We start from the raw sequence: 24,282 nt of genomic DNA, 5'->3' as shown, positions 1-24,282 counted from the left end.
GATCTCATTTGGGTTTCCTAGCTAGCTATCTACTTTGCGCGTGAGCAGAACCAGTAAGCTAAGCCCTAAACACCCTCGACCGCTTAGCGCCCGCGCCAGCACCTGCAGCAAGACATTCCCTGTCATATCAGCTTCACCCTCGACCGGAACACCGAGAGATGTGGGAAAGGAAACTCACTTCTCCTGGGCGTCACAAGTGGCAACGTTGGAAGTCCCCTTGCCGGTGTTGAAAGCAGTTCCGCTGAGGTGTCAGCGCTATGTCCATATGGGGGCATGCAGCGAAGGAGGTGGGGGAAGGGGAGAGAAGAAGACATACCAGGCGTTGTGCTGAATCGCGCAGGACCGGTTGATGGCCGCTCCGATGTTCTGGAAGGTATTGCCGTTGACCGAGAAGGCTAATCACCATCAGCTCATTGGTCAAAGCAAGGGAGAGGAGATGACTTACGGCGATTACCAGCAGATTGGACGACGGGCGGGGCAGCAGCGCCGTTGAGCGCACCAGTGAAGGTCTGGACGTTCCCGCCGGCGGCGGCCTATCACATTCAGCTGTCATCCTGGCCGAGAGGAATGAAGGTGAAAGGAGAGAAAAACTCACATTGCCCGCAGGAGCAGCTGCAGCAGGGGCTGCGATCTTGTCAACCATGACGGCAGCAGGGGCGGCAGCCGCAGGAGGGGCGACCTGAGCGTGGCCCATCATGGCGGCGACGGCGACGGGAGCAGCGGCCGGTGGTGCAGGGGCGGCGGCGGCGTGACCCATCATCGCATTACCGGCAGCTTGGGCTTGAGCGTCCGCGGCGACCTTGTCGACTTTCGCACCGGCTTTGTCATTGTTGGCGTTGTCGTTGTTGCCAGCTCCGCCCTTCCCCTTTCCCTCGCCCTTGTCCGCCTTATCAGCGCCAGCGCCAGCGCCAGCATCCGCCTTGCCCTTAGCCCCAGGCCCTGCTTCCCCCTTGACACCATTCTTCTTGTCGGCGGCACCGGCGGCCTTGTCGCCAGCGTTGGCTTTGCCCATACCAGCGGCAGCGGCGCCAGCTTGAGCTCCAGCGGCGGCTCCGGGACCGGCGGCGGTGGGAGGTGCAGCGGCGGCTCCGGCAGCAGCACCGGCAGCACCGGCGGATCCTTGACCGGTCGATTGGATTCCGAGGGCGGCTTGAAGCTGGGAGAGTCAGCTTGGTCCGGAAGTATCACAAGCTGATGAGCGGGCGCCGGAAGAGGGATGAGAGAACGGCAGAAGGACAGGGATAGGACGGTTTACTGGACAAGACAGTGAAAGTAGATTGAGACATACCTCAGTGAGCCAGGCGTCGGCGAAACCTTGGTCCCGTTTAAGTTGACCGGCCTCTTCCTTGGTCTTGAGGTCGGCGGCGACTACTTTGCACTGCAAAGTCAGCTTCGGCCCCTCGTGGTGGACAGGAGAGGCGGGACAGGGGGAAGAGACTGGAAGGGGTAAGGACAGGTGAAGAAGCAGGTACTTACAGCATCCCGAGTAGCAGCCGACTTGGCGCAGCCGTTGACGAACCCGTCGCACATGGCGTTGGTGATGATGTTGGGGTTGAGCGCCGAAGCTTGAGGGAAGGAAGCGCGGTCGGTAGGGATGAAGGTGAACTCGGTTGCTGCGCGTCCGTCGTTTCCGCCCGAAACGGTCATCGAGAAGTCGGCTGAGAAGTCAGCTATGCTTGAAAAACAAGGGGAAGAGGAGACGGAAGTCATGCGTGAAGGAGTCTAACAGATAGTGGAGGGAGAGAAGAGAACAAGACTTACTGCATGATCCCACGTCGAGACCTGCTGCACCTGCTGCTCCGGCACCAGCCTGAGCACCCGCAGCAGCGTCAGCACCAGCATCAGCGCCAGCGCCGGCGCCCGCATCGGCAGCAGCTCCACCGCCTGCATCCACCTGCGCGCCAGCTCCAGCATCCGCCTCGGCCACAGCCCCTGCGTCCGCCTCAGCACCGGCACCGGCAGCAGCCCCAGCACCGCCCGCCGAGCCTTGACCTGTCGATTGGATACCGAGCGCGCCTTGAAGCTATGATATAAGCTACTATCACCCTATCAGACAATGACCAGAGAAGAACATACCTCAGTCAACCAGGCATCCGCAAACCCTTGATCCCGCTTCAACGCCCCCGACTCCTCCTGTGCCTTTAAACCCGCCGCGACGACCTTGCACGCATCCCGAGTGGCCGCCGACTTGGCACAGCCATTGACGAAGCCGTCGCACATGGCGTTGGTGATGATGTTGGGGTTGAGCGCCGAAGCTTGAGGGAAGGAAGCGCGGTCGGTAGGGATGAAGGTGAACTCGGTTGCTGCGCGTCCGTCGTTTCCGCCCGAGAAGGTCATCGAGAAGTCGGCTGTAAAGTCAGCTATGTCTCACTCAAGAAAGAGGATCAGGAGCCGGGTAAAAGGACAGAAGACGCGCTGGGGATAGTGGATCGTAGAGGAAGTAACGAGAAGGGAACTTACTGCATGACCCCACGTCGAGACCTGCTGCTCCGGCACCAGCCTGGGCACCCGCAGCAGCGCCAGCACCAGCATCCGCACCGGCAGCAACTCCAGCACCTGCGTCCGCCTGCGCGCCAGCTCCAGCATCCGCCTCGGCCGCAGCCCCTGCATCCGCCTCCGCACCACCGGCAGCAGCACCAGCGTCGGCGCCATCCGCGGCAGCACCGGCAGCAGCAGCAGCACCGGCCCCGCCCGCCGAGCCTTGACCGGTCGACTGAATCCCGAGTGCGCCTTGCAACTAAAGATATCAGCCTTTGCCCTCTCATACAACAACGACAAGAAGAAGAAGGACATACCTCAGTCAACCAAGCTTCCGCAAACCCTGGATCCCGCTTCAACGCCCCCGACTCCTCCTGTGTCTTCAAACCCGCCGCGACGACCTTGCACGCATCCCGAGTGGCCGCCGACTTGGCACAGCCATTGACGAAGCCGTCGCACATGGCGTTGGTGATGATGTTGGGGTTGAGAGCCGAAGCTTGAGGGAAGGAAGCGCGGTCGGTCGGGATGAAGGTGAATTCGGTGGCGGCGCGACCATCGTTCCCGCCCGAGAAGGTCATGGAGAAGTCGGCTGAGGAGTCAGCTATGGCTGCGAAGAGGATAGAACAAGAGGATGAGGAGTAGGGTAAAAGAAGAGGACAGGGAGAACTGGACTTACTGCATGACCCGACATCAAGACCACCAGCCGCACCAGCAGCTGCACCAGCCCCCCCTGCAGCAGCGCCGCCACCAGCAGCAGCATCTCCCTGCGCATCACCACCAGCGTTGGCGTTCCCGGCCTTGGCTTGACCGTTGTCGTTCCCGGCGGCAGCGTCGTTGGCGTTGGCATTACCGGCAGCAGGAGCGGCAGCGGCCCCACCGCCAGCAGAGATGGCAGCAGTGATCTCAGCCTCGGTAGCGTCCTGATCATCAGCCCCGTCCCCGTCCCCATAAGCTAGAAGAAGAAGACAAGAGAAGACTCACAGGAACGAGCAAATTCTGCGTAAAGATACATCCCTCTGCGTCATCCGCGACGTCGCACGTGTTGCCTTTACCGGTATTGTCGTTGAGGTCTCCGGGGCTGAAGGTGCCTGCGTCCAGCGCAGTCAAGGGGTCTCCGCCCACACTCGCGACTGGGGGTCAGCCATAATTCTCACATAGGACAGGCTCGGATGTAAAGGAGGAGACGAGATAGCGAGAGTGGGTAGAGGTGCAGAGGAGGGTGATGGCGAATGGAACGAAGGGTGGAAGAAAGACTCACTCTGCCGAGCCAGCTCGAGCGTGATCGCCTTGTTCTCCGCCGCCGCGCCGTCCGAAGCTGGATCCTGATGCTGCTTGAGCGCCGCTATATCGTCAGCTCCTTGCCCGTACGACCATATACCATATACAGAGTCAAGCGGGACACAACTTACCAATCTCGGGATTCTTGGCCACTTCGGTACACGTCACACTCTTCAACCCTACTTTACCCGTATTGCGCTCAATCGACCGATAGACCAAAGCGGCCGTCATCCCATCGACGTCCCCGGCGGCCTTGGCGTTGGTGAATGCCTGGTCGGCCGTAGCTTGCTGGAGACAGTCGAGGTTGGTGATGGACCCAGCGCCCGCGGCGGCGGCTGCGTTACCGAGGAGACCAAAGACACTGGATGTCAGCTGGGTCATAGAGAGGTGATGGAACGAGTGAGGAGGGAAGGACTTACGGATCCTGGATCTTGTCGGGGTTGTTGAGCTGAAGACTCTGCTGAGTGGCAGTGAGGTACTTCTTGTGCGACAGCTCTGACCATATCAGCTTTTGTGCTTGCTGCGAAAGCTATGGAAGAACGAAGCTTACCTTGGGGTACTTCCCGCTTGGTGATCGGCGAAGCTCCGCTCTCCGTGGCCATCGAGGCGAGGAGAGGGAGGAGGGCGAACAGTTTCATGAGGTAAAGCATCTTGAGGTGGAAAGTTGGCAAGAGTTGACAAGGAAGAGGTAGAGCTGGAGTTTTGAAGAGAAGAGCAAAAAAGGGCAACCAGTGCCTTGTAAGAAGAGCGAAGTGGGAAGAGTGGAGTGGAAGACGAGACTGGGAGTAGGGTGAAGGATCGAGAAGAGATAGGGAGAGCGGCATATATACCAGGTAGCTCATTGCTGTAGAGGGGGAATAATCAGTTGATAAGTGGTGGTTGGGGCCGTTACCGTTGCCTCTACTCGGCGGCCCGTACGATGAGCGGTAGTTCGTCAGTACTCGGCGATGAGTAGCATTAGCGACAATGACGTTGTCAAGCTCGACCAGCCCCGTCGCACAGGGACCCGGAGCCGCATCGGGGTGATATCGGTCCAAGGCAGTCTGATCTGTTGCTTGGATACCGTTGAGCTTCATTCCCTATGCATGCTTAAGGATGTACTGTACCTGTACTCGATCAGCTCGATGCAAGACCAGCACCGTCAGAACGCACTTACTGTCTAGCGCTATATGCAGATACCTCTTACTTATCATCCACCTCCATGTCCCGCTCGTTCTCGCCCCCGTCCGGACTTTCCGCCGAAAATACCTCCTGCCGTAATCTTGAGGATCGAGGGGTCGCCGCCTCTGATGTAGGCTGTCGACGCAGTCGGGGCGATGCAGCTTGACGGGCTAGCTGAGACGGAGTGGAAGAGGCCTGAGGGATGATTGCGGATGGTGCGGACTGAGCGGGACCGGAAGCGAGACTACCGGCTGCGTTGCGGGAGAGTGGAGGGGGGTTCATGTGGTTACATCCTAGATGAATCAGCTTGTCCCGTCTATTCCAGATATGCCGAGCGACGTACTTGGACATAGCCATTCTGGATGTGTCAGCTCAAGCTGGAGATCACCTGTTGACCCTAGAGATGAAACTCACGCATTCTTTCCCACTCGTACTTGCTTCCAACCAATCCGTTGTGCCTGAAGCACTCGCCGCAGACTAGCGCGTACTTGCTCTGAGTGGCCTGTGCTACAACGTGTCAGCTCTTCGCACCACGAAGGTGGACAGTCAGCTTACATGGGTCTTCTCCTAGGACCGAGTCGACAACCCGGTCGTACCACCGCTTTTCTGGTGTCGGGAGTACGGGGTGAACAGCCTGGGCCTGTTGCATCTGGATTATAGCGGCTTGCTCGGGGCTCATGCCAGCTGGTATAGGGGTACCCAGAGCTATGTATGTAAGCTCGTTCCGTTCCGCAAAAAGAACAGGGACATCTAGCTTACCCAGCTGCATTGGGGTCCCTCCAGCTCCAACAAGATGACCAGGAGCTCGCGGCGTCCCCGGCGGGAGCACAGCTTGCTGACCCTTTCCTGATCGTCCCGCCGGTGTCGGTGTCTCCGGCTGCCTTCGCGAAGGAGTAGATGGAGAGCTGTTCATAGGCGATCCGATCGGCATCGGCCCCGAGCCATTTTGCAGGTCGTATTGCTCAATGAGCTTCCGAGTAGAGTCGTAATTGGTAGCCTTTTTGATTGCGTCGACCTGTTTCTTCTGGTCTGCGAGGAGCCTCCGTAAGTGAGTTTCTGAGAGTCAGCTATAGACGCTCAGAGCCGTCCAATGATCCTAAAGCATTAGCTCACCTTCGAAGTTCCTCTGACGGTTGAAGTACAGGTGTACCAGCCTATTCAGTCCCCAGATACTGGATAGTCAGCATGTTGGGTTCATCATGGCTACAATGCATCGTAGCTGCCGAGAAATGCTGGCCCAAGGACTCACAACACTGGTCCGGCGATAATCCCTCCAGCACCGACAGCTTTCGCCTCCAGCCCATCATGGTCCCATCCCAACAGTCCAAAGGGGATACTCCTCATCCACCACAATCCCAGCCATAGCGCCCACAGACCCAATCCGTACAGGTTGGTCAAGAAGCCCATGCGCCTCTCGCGCAGCCGAATTTCGGAGAGGTGGACCTTGGCATCGTGGACGTCACTCGCCAAGCGGGAGAGAACAGTTTCGTAGTCGAGTGCTGGGGCTTTTGAGAACCACGATAGGAAGCCCATAGCTGTCGGCTCTGAAGCTGCTGAGTGGATACTTTGTTGCAGTAGAAGGATGAAGTACGAAGGGAAGAGTAAGAGTTGACCTTCAGAGCGCGCGTCATAAGGTGTTTGTTTGCTTACGTCATTCAGCCAGAGTGGAGGCGGAAATGCATCTGCTGCGAAAGAGATGGCTCTTTAATGTCCGTCTCCATCTCATACATCACCCCTATGCTCCGCTTCTTAGACGTCGCAAGGCTCACACGTCCACAGCGTATAAGATGTCGGCCTTGTCTGATTTTTTCGCCATTGCAGCTAGCGGGACGGTCCTATACCCTCCCGGCGCCGAGAAAACACCAGCGGTCCGATGACTACGATCGCCTTCGCCCTATGGCAGGCAGAGGGCTAGAGGAGCTGGACTACGAGGAGACTTTACAGTCGTATCAGCTGCCAAAATGGCGTGCAGGCGATGACCTTGGGGAAGCTGCGGCTGTCTTTGAGGCTGGACAAGCCAAGGATAGCCAAATCGAGGAGAAGCCAAAACCGAGTATGTTTGCAGAGCGGATCCTGCTACTGACTGAGCTGACAGTAGAAGAGCGGACCCAAAGGAAGAAGCTGCCATCTCTGTCCGATCCGAAGTCTTTCAAGAAGTCAAAGAAGACTGGTGATGCAATCGAAGTACCGGCAGCCGGACCGTCTCAGCTGTCATCGGGGGCGAGGGAGCAGCCTATTCCGGAAGAATTGGTGCAGGAGACGCCACATGCCGAGTCAAGTACTACAGCTTTGAAGAGGGGTAAGTCTTTCTGTGCTGTACTGAGGTCGTTGCTGACAGTCAAGCGGAAATACGTCGAAACGCAGTCGGCGTTCAACTGCTCTCGCCCTCGCTGCACTCCCAGCTCTTCCCCGGACCGGGTCTTCCACAACCACCCGACCGCCTTCTCAACATCTCGAGAGATCACCTTCGGACTCACGGGCTCTCTCCGGAAGGTGCCGCCATCCTGCCCGAGATCAACTTTACGATGCCCCCCCTTCGCGGTCGGAACGTCCGAGAACACTTTATCGCGCTGGGACAGGAAACGGCGGAACCGTACCTAAGCCTAGCGGAGGAGTTTGTCAATGCGGAGCTCCCACCGATGCCGGCGGTATGGGAGATGAAGCGGGCGGGATGGACGCGGTACGGCCGGGATGAGTCAATCTCAGCCGTCCCGGACCTTGGGGACGAGAAGATTGTCTGCTTTGACGTCGAGACGCTGTACAAGCTCTCTTCGTACCCCGTCATGGCGACTGCTGCTACTCCGAACGCGTGGTACTCGTGGCTTAGTCCCACGCTGTTCGAGCCGCCCCCGTCGGAACCGGATACGAAGCGTGAATTCTGGGATACCCGTACACCCCCTCAGCATTGCCACGACCTCATTCCCCTCTTTTCCGGTGACCACGAACGCATCGTCGTCGGTCATAATGTAGGATACGACCGGCAGCGCGTCAAGGAGGAGTACGACCTCTCGCGGACCGCAACTCGGTGGCTCGACACACTCTCCCTCCATGTCGCCACCCGGGGGATCACGTCGGTGCAGCGTCCGGCTTGGCTCAAGTACAAGAAGAACAAGGCGGAGAAGGTCATGCTTGAGTCGGAGGCGCATGCCGCCCTGCTTGAAGAGGCCGAGATGGAGGGGGACGAGGAGATGCTGAAAAGCCTTTCTCAGTGGGGATCATCCGGCGAGAGCGATATGGAAGCGCTGAATAATCGCTGGGAGGACGTTACGGCTGTCAACTCACTCGCGGACGTTGCGGCCCTTCACTGCAAGATACCGGTCGACAAGTCCATCCGGGATCGGTTCGGGGACGATGTGGTTACGCACGCATCGCAGCTCGTTCCGGAGCTACACAAGCTCTTGACCTATTGTGCTAGTGACGTGCATACGACGCACGAAGTGTACAAGAAGGTACTGCCTCTGTATAGGGCGTCCTGTCCCCATCCGGCGACTTTTGCGGGCGTGTTGGCTATGGCGAGCTCGTTCCTCCCAGTTAATGAGAGTTGGGAGCGGTATCTCAAAGCGGCGGAGGAGAAGTATATGGAGATGGATGAAGGGGTCAGAAAGGCGCTGAGAGTGTTGGCGGAGAAGTTGCGGAAAGAAGGAAAGCGCGAGGGGGATGTGTGGGCGGAACAGCTGGATTGGACACCCAAGTCGGCTCGGTGGACCGAACCGGACTCCGACAATCCCGTGCCTCCGCCGCCTGAACAGGGCTCTCCACCTGCATTACCCGCTACACCTTCTCCACCCTCCGACGCCCTTCCCGCCTGGTACGGTTCCTACCAGACCGACCCCTCCTCTCTCGTCGACAATAAAGGCCAGCGCAATCTCCTCCCTCTCATCCTCCGCCTCTCTTACAAATCACACCCCGTCATACACCTCCGGGAACACCTTTGGTGCTTCCTCGTTCCCGAAGATCGCCTCGGCGACTACATCGACGCGCACGGCGAGCCGACCCATCTCGGTCCGAAAGATATGCACCTCGAAAGCGTCGTCGAGGGGTATGCGATCTTCCGTGTCGGCGGGCCGAAAGAGGCAAGGAAGACCAAGTTGACGGGACCGGGAATGAAGGGGTTGCTTAGCAAAGGGGAGTTGACGAGTGTGTATCCGGATCTGCTGGGTAGGCTGGTCTCGAATAAGGCGGACGGGGTGACGGAGATCATGGAGGGCTTGAAGGTGGCAGTGGAGGATATGAAGAAGCTAGGGAAGGGGGATATCTGGGGTTCTCAGCTGGATTGGGAGATGGTCAATCATTCCAACGGTGAGTAGTACAGCGTCGGAGCGCGTTTATAGGAGGGTCGAACTAACCCGGCAGCTCATAGCTCCACCTCGGTCACCGAAACCGGCAGTCCCTCCCATCCCACCCCATCCCTATCGCCCCGAAAATCTGCTCGCAAGTCGAAAACTCCTGTCAAGCCTCAGCTCGGGTTCTGGCCCAAGTGGTACTGGGACCTCACCGGTCCGGCCACCAGCTCCAAGATCCCCTTTGGCGAGCTCGACCTCACTACCAAAAAGACGGTCGCTCCCCTTCTTCTCCGCTTACAATGGCAAAATCACCCCCTCATCCACAGCCGGGAGCACAAGTGGCTCTACCGAGTCCCTAAATCCACCGCGGACGACTCCCAGTTGTCCAGCGCAGTCTCCTCCCCGTCCTTGAGGAAGGAGCTGGCGGAGAACCACCCTACACTCGACGCCAGCCAGTACATCTACTGCCGCCTGCCACACAAGGACGGCGAGGGCAAGAATGTCGGCAATCCCCTATCCAAGTCCTTTGTCAAGGCGATCGAGTCGGGCGAGATGGCTTCCGAGGTCGCTGTAGGAGGTGACAATACCATCATCCGTCAAGCCGCTGCGGACGCTACCAACATGAACGTTCTGTGCTCGTACTGGATGTCATCGCGCGAGCGGATCAAGCAGCAAATGGTCGTCTTTGCGGACGAGGCGCGGACGCAGGGCATCATCCTCCCTCAGGTGATCACCATGGGGACTGTCACTCGGCGGGCGGTTGAGTCGACCTGGCTCACCGCGGCCAATGCCAAGAAGAACCGGGTCGGCTCAGAGCTCAAGGCGATGGTCCGCGCGCCACCGGGGTACGCTATCGTCGGCGCCGACGTGGACTCGGAGGAATTGTGGATATCGTCCGTCATGGGTGATAGCCAGTTTGGGTGTCATGGCGCCACGGCGATCGGGTGGATGACGCTCGAAGGGACCAAATCGGCGGGAACGGATCTTCACTCCAAGACGGCCAGTATCCTGGGTATCTCGCGGGATGCTGCCAAGGTCTTCAACTATTCGCGGATCTACGGAGCGGGCCAGAAGCATGCGGTCCAGCTGCTTCTCCAGGGAGATGCGAGCCTGACCAAGGAGGCAGCGGCGGAACGTGCCAAGCAGCTGTACAAGGCTACCAAGGGGACCAAGGCGAATCGCGGCCTGACTATGCCGCCCGCGGTACGCCCGTCCATCTGGTACGGCGGGTCAGAAAGTTTCCTCTTCAACACGCTCGAAGCTATCGCCCTTTCCGACAGACCTACCACTCCTGCGCTCGGATGCGGCGTCACCCGTGCCCTACGAAAGTCGTATCTTGAGGAAAGCTCCTCTTATCTCCCCTCACGTATAAACTGGGTCGTCCAGTCCTCGGGCGTAGACTACCTCCATCTCCTCATCGTCTCGATGGAATACCTACTCAAAACCTACAATATCTCGGCGCGATACCTCATCTCGGTGCACGACGAGGTCCGGTACCTCGCCAAAGAGGAGGACCGGTATCGCTGTGCCCTCGCCCTCCAAATCGCCAATGCATGGACGCGCGCCCTCTTCTGCTTCAACCTGGGAATCAGCGATGTACCCCAGGGCGTCGCATTCTTTTCGGCGGTAGATGTCGACCATGTACTCCGGAAAGAGGTGTTTATGACATGCGAGACGCCCAGCCATCCTACGCCTATCCCGGCGGGCGAGAGTCTGGATATTGCGGAGGTGCTGGAAAAGACGGGCGGGACCCTGGGGACTGCACGAGAGGTGGTGCAGAGGGAGATCGAAGATCCGGGGCAGCCGGTACAGCTCTTCCCGGATCTCACGTCCGAGACGCATACGGCGTTTCTAGAGGCGCAAGCGGCGGGGATTGGGGCAAAGGCAAAGAGGTGGTTGCTGGCTCAGCCGCCGTTGAAGGGGTACGAGAATGTGGCGCTAGGGACGGCGAGGCAGGCTGCGAGGTCGGGCGGTGGGCGGCCGGCGAAGTGGGCGGGTAAGGGGAAGATGAGGGCGTGATGGGATCTTGGGACATCTTGGAAGACATGTAGGAGGTGTTATATCGGACCGCATGGAGAAAACACCGGGCTTCTCACTACTCACGTATAGGGCTCTCGCGAGTGTGTATCTTGCAATGTCCCACAGGGTCCCTGTCAACTACTACCGAACAGTGATAAGGTGTCGAGTTGATGCGCAGCGGACTTACAGCTTCGACGAAGTCAATCTTAGCCTGTCGCCACTTCCCCGCTCAGGTCACAACTGTGCCGCTTGGACCAATCATGCAGTACTGGCCATCTCGCACTTTCGCCACTTTCGCTATAGCTCGTGGCCCTTTGTGCTCGTATACTCGCTCTGTCTCAGTCAGGCGAGAACGTAAATCGGCGAGTCTTCCCGCTCGCTCCGTCAGATCCCTTCGCTCCTTTGCAGGCCCCACAGATGAGTTCTCGCCCGTCTCAAGGCGTGACATGTGTCATCGAAGGCTCATGCTGCCTGCTCACTGTACAGTCGAGACCGACCTGCTCATCATGTTTGACACTCCGCTCTGGATTCCAGGTATAGAAACGTTATCCCACTGAGTGGCCCAGCCCTACCCACGCCAGGACATTCGCCACTTACGACACAACTACGCCATGTACAATGATGAAGAAGTCGAGAGCAAGTGCTCTGTCATCCGTCCGGATGTGAAGCCGTCTGAGTCCACTCCCCTGATCGTCTACAGCTTCCTCGAGCCGTCGGAAAGCCGCAATGCTGACGGTGCACTCACAGCCATGCGTGATGCCGCCTTCGAGCAAGCGTTCAGCGAATACGCGGAACCTGACACAGTGTACAAGGTCACCTAGATTGTGTGGGGCGGTGGACTGATCAGGACGGACATCTTCAGTGGAGACACAGTGGAGGGAGACAGCGAGTTCACCTTGGGGGAAGACCTCAAAGAGCCGCCAACGGAGTCGCTGTCAATCTTCTTGGCGAATCTTCGGGAGCCGTCCGTCCTCAAGATCTGCACCGGAGAAGAACTGTTGGTCGAAGAGGAGATCAAACGGCGTCATAAGATTCTCGTGACCAGCGACGACGGTTGTTTGTCCATCTGGACGGATGAGAGCATGTGCAGTCCCTGGGAAACTGTCAAAGTCAGCCACCTCACCAAAGACGGCAAGATCAGGTGCTCCTTCTTCTGTCCTGCTTACGCAGCGCCTGTGTCAGTGTGTGTGCAACGGCAGCCAAAGTCCCGAGCAATGCCGATTTGTGCGCAGAGCGGAGGTGGGTGACATCGATCGAGAATCTCGAGCTGAAAGTGGGGGAGGACATGCAACAGTCCGGGCGCTTGTTTGCAGCGGCACGCGCTGAGGCCAGCAAAGCGACGCGAGCCAATGGCGATGTTGTGGCTGGGCAGCGGATCGCGGATGTGGAAGGTCATGAGTAGCTATGAGAACTACAGGAGTGATGTATCATCCTTAAAGCCCCCGCCAATCAGATGTCAAGAAACGCCGTGAGTCACTTACTGTCGCTTAGCACTTATTCAATCGTGTGATCCAGGTCGGCTTCTCAGTACCTCAGTTCTTATCCTGCTCACAGCCGAAGCACTCCATATTGTCGACCAGCGTTCGATAGAGGAATTAAACCCCGGAGCACTTTGCTTAGGGTAGATCAAGACCAGATCGCCGCCACTGAGGGGTATAGGGCGGCCTAGTACCCCAGATCGGTACAAAGGAGAACTCGGGATCGCCTTTCACCAGTGGGACAGGCCATCAACGCGTGGCGGGATCCTCAGATACATTACATCCGCCCGCGACGCCGAGTGGACGAGAAAAGGCGATCGAGGTACTGAACACGTAGTTTCGTCCTGATCACACCGATGAAAAAGCGCTCGGCCGGCCTGAGTAGGTACATCGGGACGCGCGGGACCTGTCGGCCCCGCCGATTCCCAGCTATGTGGAGGCACGTCGTATAGGACAATGGGCTGTACAGCGTATTCGCTCCCCGCCATGATCGAGGTCCCCCACTCTCGTGCTGAGGCTTCCTCGAAGGCCAAAGGCGTGATTTGGTCAAGTAAAGCGTTTCAGCTGACTGCGCCCGCCGTCTCCGCACCTGCTGATGGCTCAATGTACAGGAAGACATCCTTTCAGCCAGTTGGAGGACTGCTCGTGTCTTGTCGGAGTTCGCCAACGAGCGGAATCCGTTCTGGGTTCACGCAGTGGAGACTCGCCACCAGGCGCGCTCACACTTTCGAGACTGTACATCATTCTCCTCCTCCACTCAGCAAGCTGCACCCCGCTTATTCCCGTTCATCATGTCCTCATTGGAAGACAAGCTCGGACAAATGTCCCTTACCCACAGCGATGCAGCTCAGAACCCAGCATCCATGCCGCACGTCGATACCCCGTCTACGGAAGAGCTCACGGAGATTCGCCGTCCCATTCTCTGGATCATGGATACCAAGAAGCGGCCCAATCTCTACGCTCCCTTTTCTGCGTTCAGTTCGGCGACCCGCAAACCACCGGCTACGATTCCAAGGACCTCGCAGAAACTCAGCAGCATGACTTCGGTTATCGCTTCGACAAATGGCTTCCCGATGACGGCAATACCCACTTGGTTCTTGTTACGGAGCACGACGACAGAAACAAGGACCCGCTTACCACATACGTCTACGGTGGACTGGCGATGAGAGGCGATCACACCAACACCAAGATCCTCCTTCCTGACCCGGGTGTCGGCCTCTGCACGTACATGGATACGCTCCGTTGCCTTCCTATCGGATCCACGAGCCTCCATGGCGCTGGCGAGACATACGAGCCCTGCGACGTCATCCGCCAACGGTGCATCGGATTTCGCAGGACCAGAGATGAGGAAGGTCGGCTGACTGTGACAGCCAACAGATCAGGTTGGGTCGAGACCCCGGTCCATCATGCAACTCGTTTTGGTCAGACCGCAGGAGTCAGAAAGTGCAAATCTTTCTGTCCTGGGTTTGCCACTGAGTCTGAGGCGAAGGAGGCAGCGGCGATCCAAGAGAAATCGGAGGCGGAGGAGGCTGGCACAGAGGTGAAGGCTCCAGGTGAGACAACCCGCTCCTTGGGTTGGTGTCGCGGAATGACCAACGAGGGATGGCTGCTATATCAGAAGCAGCAGGTCGAGAAGGCTGCCCGTGACACACTTTTGGCGCAAGTCTTCAGCCGAGACGTCGATGTGGAAGACGTATGAGCGCCCGAATGCCTTACTGTTATGCATGTCTCAGCTACGCCTGACAATATCCTGCTATGCTGATTTAGCGGTCAGTCAGGTGGCTCGTGCAGGCACACGCAGACGAGTATCGGACCGAGAAGGCAAGAGGCTGAGCCAGATGAGTCAGCTGATGCCCTTGATTTGAGTTGTAGTCAGTTCCTGGATTAGCATTCGGTTGGACGCCGGCGAGAAAAACGGAGAGCGCGCGTCTGGTCAAAGATGCACAATCTGCCGGAAGGGGTTATGTTCGCCCGAACGAGCATATCATGCTTCATCATCTACTGAAGTGTTTAAGACTCCACAGCAGCACATTGCCCTTCTGATTCCCCACCGCAAGATATTCGCCGCTCGTCGAGAACGCCGTAGTCGTCACCCTTCCTAGCGATGTCGTCTGCGTCGGCCAATTACCGAAGGCCGTCGCTGATGGCAAGTGGTACTGTCCGTCAGCATGATCTCTCTCCGTCGGGCAGCAAATCTGAGACTCACCATCTTCAGCGCATCCCGCTTTCCTGTACTCGCGCCTACCATCATCTCGCCAGACGGGTGGAAGTCGATAGCGCAGATGGAGGTGGTCAGGTGTCCCAACGATTTGATAGGCTCGGGCTGGAGAGTCGAGACAGTATTGGCGTCGTGCGACTTGGTACGGGAGGCGGTGAGTGACGATGATGAGTAGAGGTTGATGATACCGGTTGAGGAGCTACTAGGTCAGCTGATGCAATCGGGAAGGAAGATGGGCTACTCACCCAATAGCCGTATAGTCCCCGCCTCTACTCCTTCTCAGTATCTCTCCTCCGTATGCCCGATCATCTCCCCACTTCCTGACAATCTTCCTCTCGCCGACATTCCACACCTCCACCTCCGCCCCGTCCCGCCCACCCAGTATTTCCAGCTCCCTTCCATCAGACCCCCAAACCAGATCCGCCGTCTTGCCCCCGCGACCGCCCTTCAGCTCCGCCACCACTGCTCCGGTTCCCGAAGTAGACCAATCCAGAATGCTGACTGCGCCTCGGCGTCCCGCAACCGCCAGGAGTGATCCATCAGGCGAGAATGCGTGCTTGGTGAGCGATTGTGGCGCAGAGGCGGACGGGCTGGAACCGAAGAGGTTCCGGGGCGAGCGCAGGCACTTTTGTGACGCCAGGTCGTAGGTGTAGTAGTATGGTCGAGTGCCGGTGATGAGCAGAGACGAGCCGGAGGGGTGGAAGGTGGTTTTCGTAAGGGGAAGAGCGGGTATATGGAGGGTGAGAAGGGTAGGGTTGGTATGGCCGTCAATCTGAGGATCAGCTTGACTCGGGTCCAATCTGAAAGACCAAACTCACGTTGAAGAAGCGTATTCTCCTGTCGCCGCCACATACGACGCCGACCGGTACTCGCGCACTAGGATGCCAAACAAAGTCGGTCACTCCGCTTCCGCCATTCTGCGCCTCCCGCTTGCCCGTCGTAGGGTTGGCCTGATTGGCATTCCGCAATCGCTGCAGCTCGACCTTACCTTGAGGTAAAGGTGGCCGCGAGCTTCCAGCCATGGCAGTGGTCGCGTCGATGAAGGATTTGGTGGATGAGAAAAGGGAGGAGAGGGAGGGCACGCCAGTGCGGATTCGGCCATTAGCCCAGTCGGGTCTGGGATGTAATCGCTCGAATCTGATGGTCAGCTATGCCACTGCTCTGACGTTCGAGAGAGGAGTTAGAGAGCTCACTGTTCTCGAAGCCGCTTCTCCAGCTCTGCGCCTCCAACTTTCGAGTTCGACTTTCCCCTTGCGAGCTTCTTCAGCCGCCTGATCTCGTTGAGGTCCAGCCCGATGAGCTCGTCCGTTGGATCTTGCCACGCTGACGGCTTCGATGGTGCCTTGACCTTCTTCCGGTCGGCCGCCTCGGCGTCGACGTCGTACTGGTCATCCGGAAGGATGATATCCACATCCTCCTCGCCTGATTCGCCTCCTTCCTCGCTGTCTTCCTCCTCGCCTCCGCTTTCGCTCCCAGTATCACTCGGGGCATTCTCCCCGTCCACCTCGCCATCCTCCTCGTCGTTGCTCTCTTGCTCCTGCTCATCCTCGGAGTCTTCGGACTCCTCTCCATCCTCGGACTCGCTCGCAGAGCTCGAACTTGACCCGCTTGCGACCGGCGCATCGATCATGAAGAGCTGAGTCCCATCAGCCATAGCCTTGGAATCTATCGGCACATCACGCTCACGTCTCGATCTGTCACATTCTTCAGGCCGGTCTCCTCTTCATCCGCAGCGCCATTGGCACCGTTGCTCTTCTTCGCAATCTTCCGCTTCTTGCGCTGGCCAAAGAGCTGCTGCTCGAGCTGCAATTCCTCTTCGTCCTTGTCAAAAGATGTAGGCGCCGGGCGCGATGAGGGCTTGCCTGCTCTGCTGTTGGCCATACTGTCTGCTTGTGGTATGTTAATGATGACGGTCACTCATGCAGCAGTGGGTCAAGAGCTGGTCGCAACATTTTAGGCGTGCCGTAATCAGGCACGGACTTGTGATCCTCTCCACGTGGTGGGTGGCGAATGTGGCAGTGCTTCTCCGCCACTGCCACTTTCGTTGAACGCAGCGCCATATTGTGACTGAAGTTGAAGACGATCGTCGTGTACGCGCATGAGGGCTGAGGAAGCACAACATTTGAGGGATCCTTGCAATTTCTGGCCCTGTAGTGGAGTGTTCGAGGTGTGATAGGCGTTTTTAGGCGCTCAGGGTGTCCATCAGCGTCCAGTCGAGATCACTCCGTTGACACGCCTGAGTCTTGGTATTCTGATGTCTCAGACCAGAAAAGCTTGAAAGGATAAAGCAATGAGGCCCAGAGCCCAAACGAGGGACTCCTAGATCTGTGATCCTTTGACGATATAGTTGCCGTGTGGGACCTGACCGTGCCTCATGCGTCTCCCTGTCACTGAGCTAGATAGCGGGCCCCGTCTGCCTATATCATCGAGGACCAGGTACAGCGTCACTATTCCCTATCAGTACCTCTCATCGACAACCGTTACTTGACCTGACGCGATCTCAACAATCTGGGGAGTTCAGAGAGGACAGTCATCATCATGTTGGCCGACAAAACGATCACCCCTTACTCCAAGACCCCATTCGACTCCCTTTCCGATGTTGCATACAGTGCGTTTTGGAAGAACGCCCTTTACCTCGAGACGTACAACATCCTCAGAGACCTGAAGCTCACTTGCAGCTGCAAGGCGACTCTACCGAGCGCGGAAGCGCTTCTGGACCTCATTGCGAAACGCGAAAGCGAGCGCGTTTGTCTTACAAGCCATACCAAGAAGATCAAGACGACTTTCGAGCACTATCTGACAGTCCACTCTCGCTTACGTCGGGAAGCTCATCTCCTCACCGAGACGGAAGCCGCCGGCGACCTCCTGCTCATCGAGAGAGAGCTGGCCGCGCTCATCGTGCTCGAGACAGAACGAAGGATCGCGCTGGACTCAATTGACGAGTCGTTCCTTATTTGGAAGACCGCACGAGCCACGGACCATGAAGACTGGGGAAACCATTACTGTCAGAACATGGAGTTCTTGGAGACATATAAGAAACAACCGGATAAGCTTGATTCGGAGATTATCACGGAAGAGGCGGATACTGCGCTCGCATTCGACTTTTTTGAAGCTCATAGGGTCTTGAAGCAGTGTCGTGACATGATTATAGACCGGTGATCAGGCACTCTTGAAAGGCAGTCGTTTAGGAGAGGAACCGAGGGCTGGCTGGAAGGGGCGGGAGGGAGCTGTTAGGATTGGATGTCGTGCGAGACCATGTTGTATAGACTATTCATGTATGCCCGGACAGCTCAGTGCTCCCCTTAAAAAACGATCGGATGGACCTACTGGTTGCAGTGTATATGCGCAACGATGGCTAATTGCCGCCACACTGCACGTTGGCACCATTATCGCATCAGCTCATCGCGGTCTCCTTTCATTAGCACCGTGACTGGATATGGCGTTTCATACGGTAGCCATGGTCTAATTGATGAAAGGAGGAGGGCAATGAGGCGCAGCGCTGAAACGTATACCCTCATCCTGCTCCTTTTTGTTCAGGTCCTGGCCTCCGGCGCGTGCCGAGTGGGTGTCTATGTCGACTGTACAAGCTGGAGAGGCCTCAAACTCCCTGTCCTAGCTCGTCAAGAAGTTTGTCTTCGCGCTTCCACATACACTTGCCTTTGACAAGGCTACTCGCGCAAGCCCGGATTCCTGCAGCCCGTAAACGTCGATCACGAGCATACAAGACGCCACTGCGCGACAAAGCAGTTGCTGAGTACGGATACCCCGATCTCACATGACTCCAGACTCCTACAATGTCCCATACAGCTGCCACCTCGAAGTACGGTCTCTCCACCATCCCATACGAACATCCTTCTCTTGCTGCCAAAGCTCATTACATGGCCACCGCACACTCGACAGATACCTACAAGATCCTGGACAGCCTAAGTATGATCTGTGCCTGTTACAAATCGGCACCTCCTCATGTGAAGGCGAAGTTGAGGACATACATTGCGGAACACATGAGTTTATGGGAGACTTTGGAGGGGCACAACGAAGGGCTCGACAAGACAATGTCGGGGTACGTCAAGTACAGGACTTGGCTGAGCGAGTCTGTGTGCAGCCAATGTGCGGGCGCGGACTTCATGAAGGCCATCTTCAACCAACTTGCGGACGAGACACAGGCGCTGCGGGATGCTTCAAAGGCCAGAAAGACCGCTTTCACCACCGTCGAGCAGTGCTTCCAGGACTGGCAAAGTGTGCACCAGCAGAGCGGCCGTTGGCGTGATGGCCGGTGTCAAATTGACATATACGAGGAGCAGCCTCCTGAACTGGATCTCCTGGACGGCGACCGATCCCTCTTTTTCGACTTCCCTCGGGCTGTCAAGATTCTGGGTCAGTGTATGGCGCTGGCGAGTGACGATCGCCTATGTGACTTCTGCCAGCAGACCGCGAGTCGGAGGGGTAGGGGTAGATATTCGTAAGGGGTATGCAATAAGCTGAACAAGTAGCCACTGCTCGCGTGCGAAGACAGTGCTCGTGCCAGATTCTAGAATGGGATGCGGGCACCATGCGTGAAGCATACAGGTGGTACATAGAGTACAGGTATCTCTACTGCATGTCAAGATAGATACACAACAGTCCAAGATTTAGCCAGCCAAATATTTCTTCAGCCTCCTCCTCGGGCGCTACGACACGATCGACTACGCCCTTCACATCCTCATCCCATCCTCCTCCACCTCACCGCCTCCCTGCCCCATCTCCGCCTTAATAATCTCCATAGCCCCATCCAACGCCGACCCCTCCATCCCCTCCGTCCCCTTCTTCTGCTTCTTTGACCCCAATCTCGCCCGGACTTCCCCAACCGTGAGCGAAACCAACGGCGACGCCTCTCTACCTCCGCCAACGCCAGCACCGACCGACGATCTCGTCCGGCGAGTACTCGCAAACCCGGACCACAGGCGCTTCTTGCCTCGGGATGCCTTTTGCCGGGACTCTTCAGGCTGAGGCGGGTCCGGAGCGGCCAGAGCTTCTCTAAGGAGTCGGTCGAGGTCCGCTTCGTCTGATCCGGCGGCAGCTTGGTCGGGAGCGGGTGGCGCCGATGAAGGAGGTGGAGGAGGTGGTAGGAGTGGGGAAGGAAGGGAAGCAGGATCGTCCCGTACAGAACTGGTCATGCTGCGTCCGATCGAACCAGTGGGTACGAGGCCCGAACCGACCGTACTGAGATCCGCGAGCGTCGTAGCGTGGTCCAGCTCTTTGGCCTGCGTCTCCTTCTCGATCCGTTCCCGAGTCTCCCGCGAAGATAGCCAGGCGAACCTACAAGATCAGCTCAGTCTCCATACGGCACGAGGGGATCCGCAAGCTTACCAGAGGATGTTGTATAGCTGCAGCACATCATCTTTCCAAACATTGACGAAATTCTCTTTCCGGAAATCTTGCGTCAATTGCTGGCATCGAGCAATGTTATCTGATTGATCAGCACCCTCTCGCGGCCACAGGTAGATGTGCACGGAACTCACGGGGGCTGACAAAATCCATCGCGATCTTGATACAGTCCGCCAAATTACAGACCTGATGCGCGCATCCCGCAGGTATAAACACTGCCTGACCCTGTATCATTAGCTCAACCCTTCAACCTCTGCTTCATCCAGATGAAACTGAGAAAGCAACTCACGGGATATTGATAGATCCTAAAACTCGCCACCTTCTTCTTTGCGCACAGCTCCTTCCTCAGATCCGCATCCAGATAAAACATCTGCGAGTGGATCGGGTCGGTATAGTTGAACTCGGCGGGGTCGAATTTGCCAATAAGGAACTGGCGGAGCTTGTCGGCGTCCTCCGCGCGGAAGATGTCCCATACTGCACAGCCGGGGCGGGGGGGCGTAGCTTGGCCCTCAGGACCACTTTTGCGCTTGTTGGAATTATCGGGCTTGGTGGATTTGGGTTTTGGCTTCGATTTGGGATGAGATGTGGTAGGCGAGTGAGATAGGGATTTGGACGAGGAGGCGGTGGTGGCATTGGATTTGGAGCGGGAGCGGGTCTGAGGAATGAGGGTCTCGCCGGTCGTGGTGGTAGATATAGAAGAAGGCAAGGTCGAGGACTTGGCGATTTGGGGAGTCTCGGTTGGCCCGGTCGGCTCGGTCGGCTCGGTGGGAGGAGGGGGACCGGATGGGGATGGATCGACGTCCATGGCTAAGCCCGTAGATTCCGGGAGGGGCTCGGTCGGCGTCTTCTGGGAAAGGTCCGAGGCGTACAGCATAATGTTGACGGCGTCCGCTACGTCCATATGGAGCCTGGTCGATCCGTGTCCGCCTGGTCCCTCATCACCACCCTGAAGATCAGCTCCGCGACCCTCATATCGCTCGCGGCTCGAAAGACTTACAAAGGCGTTGTACATCTTCGGTCCGATATCTGGTTTAGTCGGGCCGAGCGGGAACTGATATATCAGCTCCACCCCAGCTTCACGGATCAAGGACGGGGATCTGTCAACTCACATGAGCAAAGAGGTTCATCGACCCATTCTGCCTCGTATAATCCGGCACAGGCAACGCCTCGCAGAACTCATCATACAGCCCCGGCAGGGTCTTGCTGAGATCGTCCGTCGGCGGCCAGTCCTGCTGATCAGCACGATCCACGCCCAGGCGCGGGAGGACTAACCTTCATACACCAGATATCCTCGGGATCCCGTCGATGCGCGTCCTTGTACTCCTCAAAGAACTTCTTGACCGTCGAGCGCCACGTCTCGCCTTCTGGCCCACATTGATTGATATCTGCCACATCAGCCTGTTGCCTCGTACCGCAACCCAAGACCAAGCTGTGAAAGGAGAAAGCTCACCGCACTTCTGATTGCCAAATCGAGCAATCATCTCTTCGGGAATCCAGCTCGTCTTGAACTTCTCTAGGAGACCATCGACGACGATCGGCTCTCCCTTGGCCCAAAGTCGGTCAAAGAGGGGATTGTCAAGAGCGTCCGTGGTGATCCGTATAATCTTGAGGGACTGTTGTCGGAGGTCCGCGGGGTCGAGAGGAAGCGGGACGGGAGGACGGGTGATGGCATTGTAAAAGCTGTCAATGTCGACGGAAGGAGGGGGTGGTGGCTTGTCGGTGGGCTCAGCAGGACCCGTACCCGAGCCGGAGCTCTGAGACCGAGTAGGCCGATGTACCGTGTCCCCCGCGGTTGCCGTCCCCAATTCGGCAGTGACAGAATTTCCAGTCGCCTTCTCCTTCCCCTTTCCTTTGCCCTCGTCTTTGCCCTCGCCCTTCTCCTTGTCCTTGTCCTTCTCCAGCTCGAGCATCTGCAGCCCCTTCCAATGACCCATCAACTCCTTCTCCGTAAACCTCGACACCGGCTGCAGGTCTCCGCGGAAATGCCACGCGATATCCCGCATCTTCGGCTCATCCTTATCCCGGTCCGCCTCCTGGTCCTCCCCCTTCTTCGCCTCCTGCGCGTCGGGGTCCAGGAGACACCGCAGTAGTCTAGGCCGAGCAGCGACGTCCAGCTCCCACGGGCTCTTATCCATCTCTTCCTGGTTTTCCGAAAAGTAGCGCTCGCACTCGAGACAATAGTCTCGGCCGCATTTCCGGCAAAAGAAAGAGCCGGCAAAGATGGTTCCGGAGCAAAAGTCTGGTTTGTCAGCTGTGGCCAGAAGAGCAGGAAGCTTGCAGGTAAGAGAGGAGCTTACCGCAGAATGATCGATCGATTGCCGAGTCAATTGCGCGCGTCATGGCCTTCTTGTTGATGACGTGTCGGAGCTCGCGGGTGATCATGGGTAGAAGAATAGGCGCGACGATACGCTGGATATAAGCGGAGCTCTTGTATTTCAACAGGATGAACATACGTCGATCCGCTCAAGTGTTTCTTCCTGTAGCGGCGCGGTAAAGTCCACAGGTAGAGATGTCGGATTATCGATGGTTGAGGTAGACTCAAAGTAGCCAGGCCCGGTTATATCTCCAGTCTCGCTATCAACCCTGATACGTCAGCTCAGCCCCAACTCGAAATATGCCGGGGTATAGAGCTTACGGGAAGACCCTGAAATCCTTGAATCGACAGCAATCCCAGCCCGACTTGGAGGTGCACTGCGTACACTTGCCCCACTTGGCATACCGCGTACGGTGACACGCGGCTGATTGGACCTCGCGGGTCTGGCCCTTCATATTGGCTCGGAGCTGGGCGTCGGTAAGGATTGGGGCGCGGGCTTTCAGTTTACGTCGAGCTGCTACCATCAGCCGGGACTCGAGCGTCAGAAGGGATAGCTCACGTTTAGCGGCCTTGTTGGCCAACTTTCGTTTCTTCCTCGCCGCCGCCTTCTCCTCCGCCTCTGGATCCTCGACGAGCGAATTGACCGACACCCCCCTCTTCCTCCTGCGTGTATTGCGTGTCTTCACGGGCTGGGCAATCTCTAGGAGACTGTCTACGGTCCCCTCTCGCTCTGCCTGCTTCTCTTTCTCTTTGGGCTCCTTAGCCTCCTCAGCCTCCATAGCCTCCTTAGGCTCCTTGCCCTTCTTAGGAGCCTTCGGTTTCGTCTTGGCCCCCGCCTTCTCTTTGGCCTTCAACTGCGCCTTTTCCGATTTCGCCAGAGCCTTCTTCTCCCTTGCGATTTTGGCTGCTTCCAGCTTGGACCGTTTCCCAGCTTGAGCCGAGGACTCGGCGGGAAGACCGTCTGGGATATCGGTCAGCATGGTCAGCCGGAAAGACGGCGAGAGAGGGTCCTGCGAAGGTAGATTTGGAAGGTCCGATAATGGAGAGCTTTGATCTGAAGGGTCAGCCTCAGGCCTGATGGCGACCCAGTGTAAAGTCGAACTTACTGGATGCCATGGGTTCTAAGCTCTTAGACCTTGACATGAGGTCTAGCCCGCTCAGACCACCCTGCTGTACTTCCACCCCCACCGACGGGCCAGCAGTGATGGGTACCTCTTCAACGACAGGCGCGGTATCCTTGTCCGCCGTCAGAGCTACCACCAGGTCCGCCACGATGTTGCCTTCCGGAGATGCGACCGGACTGTCAGGACGAAGCGTCTCCTTCTCTACAGACGCGTCGTCCGCGTCGGAGCCAAAGCCGCCGGTCGGGAGAGGGGGTATATCAAGGTCGAGATCTGGGGTGTGTGATGGCGAGGCGCGATCCGATTCTTGGGCGGGCGAGAGCTCTTTCAAGCTGTTCAGCGTGTTCTTGGGCTGTACCTTTTCCATCTTGGACGCGTATGGGTACTGTATCTGGTTGGATAGGCTGGTGAAGGGTTGATAGAGAGGTCCATCAATAGGGTCGTTTGGTTGGTGGAGGATCCATCAGCTGCAGCAGGCCAGCCGGGAAACAGATTACGTAAACCACCCGAATCAGGCACGCACCAGCTGCAGCTGCTGCAGAACCAGCCCGCCCGCCCACAGCCCACT

General features: G+C 57.6%; 7 protein-coding genes across 7 annotated transcripts; 3 read left to right on the top strand and 4 right to left on the bottom strand.

Annotated features, from left to right (window-relative positions):
• Positions 1-3,302: 3,302 nt before the first annotated feature.
• MKK02DRAFT_6664 (uncharacterized protein) lies at positions 3,303-4,394 on the bottom strand (the record flags this gene model as incomplete). Its single annotated transcript, XM_053093684.1, has 6 exons — positions 3,303-3,398; positions 3,460-3,608; positions 3,737-3,820; positions 3,888-4,117; positions 4,176-4,251; positions 4,307-4,394. Coding segments are annotated over 6 exons (723 nt in total), but the record flags the coding sequence as incomplete, so codon positions are not given.
• A 544-nt stretch (positions 4,395-4,938) lies between these two features.
• MKK02DRAFT_22195 (uncharacterized protein) lies at positions 4,939-5,959 on the bottom strand (the record flags this gene model as incomplete). Its single annotated transcript, XM_053086532.1, has 5 exons — positions 4,939-5,210; positions 5,261-5,275; positions 5,332-5,424; positions 5,473-5,601; positions 5,677-5,959. Coding segments are annotated over 5 exons (792 nt in total), but the record flags the coding sequence as incomplete, so codon positions are not given.
• A 157-nt stretch (positions 5,960-6,116) lies between these two features.
• MKK02DRAFT_36174 (putative gamma DNA-directed DNA polymerase) lies at positions 6,117-11,390 on the top strand (the record flags this gene model as incomplete). The annotated part of the gene is made up of 7 exons (XM_053089363.1): positions 6,117-6,132; positions 6,671-6,863; positions 6,925-6,970; positions 7,006-7,216; positions 7,261-9,216; positions 9,271-11,122; positions 11,372-11,390. The coding sequence occupies 7 exons, from the start codon at positions 6,117-6,119 to the stop codon at positions 11,388-11,390; spliced, it is 4,293 nt and encodes a 1,430-aa protein (XP_052948220.1).
• Positions 11,391-14,691: 3,301 nt separating this feature from the next.
• Positions 14,692-16,796, bottom strand: MKK02DRAFT_22209 (putative WD-repeat protein; the record flags this gene model as incomplete). Its single annotated transcript, XM_053086535.1, has 6 exons — positions 14,692-14,853; positions 14,904-15,114; positions 15,161-15,687; positions 15,734-16,052; positions 16,109-16,551; positions 16,602-16,796. 6 exons carry the CDS (start codon positions 16,794-16,796, stop codon positions 14,692-14,694), a joined length of 1,857 nt encoding a protein of 618 aa, XP_052948219.1.
• A 657-nt stretch (positions 16,797-17,453) lies between these two features.
• Positions 17,454-18,074, top strand: MKK02DRAFT_42832 (uncharacterized protein; the record flags this gene model as incomplete). Its single annotated transcript, XM_053092178.1, has 1 exon — positions 17,454-18,074. One exon carries the CDS (start codon positions 17,454-17,456, stop codon positions 18,072-18,074), a length of 621 nt encoding a protein of 206 aa, XP_052948218.1.
• Positions 18,075-18,709: 635 nt separating this feature from the next.
• Positions 18,710-19,378, top strand: MKK02DRAFT_31876 (uncharacterized protein; the record flags this gene model as incomplete). The annotated part of the gene is made up of 1 exon (XM_053088393.1): positions 18,710-19,378. One exon carries the CDS (start codon positions 18,710-18,712, stop codon positions 19,376-19,378), a length of 669 nt encoding a protein of 222 aa, XP_052948217.1.
• Positions 19,379-19,606: 228 nt separating this feature from the next.
• Positions 19,607-24,081, bottom strand: MKK02DRAFT_31875 (uncharacterized protein; the record flags this gene model as incomplete). Its single annotated transcript, XM_053088392.1, has 13 exons — positions 19,607-20,210; positions 20,262-20,361; positions 20,414-20,504; positions 20,569-21,225; positions 21,277-21,330; positions 21,389-21,508; positions 21,552-21,664; positions 21,730-22,518; positions 22,577-22,688; positions 22,733-22,862; positions 22,915-23,107; positions 23,153-23,647; positions 23,700-24,081. 13 exons carry the CDS (start codon positions 24,079-24,081, stop codon positions 19,607-19,609), a joined length of 3,840 nt encoding a protein of 1,279 aa, XP_052948216.1.
• Positions 24,082-24,282: the final 201 nt, after the last annotated feature.

Source organism: Dioszegia hungarica (assembly GCF_025882075.1).
Source record: "Dioszegia hungarica strain PDD-24b-2 chromosome Unknown MKK02contig_6, whole genome shotgun sequence".
NCBI lineage: Eukaryota > Fungi > Basidiomycota > Tremellomycetes > Tremellales > Bulleribasidiaceae > Dioszegia > Dioszegia hungarica.
This window is presented reverse-complemented; position numbering and strand designations above follow the sequence as displayed.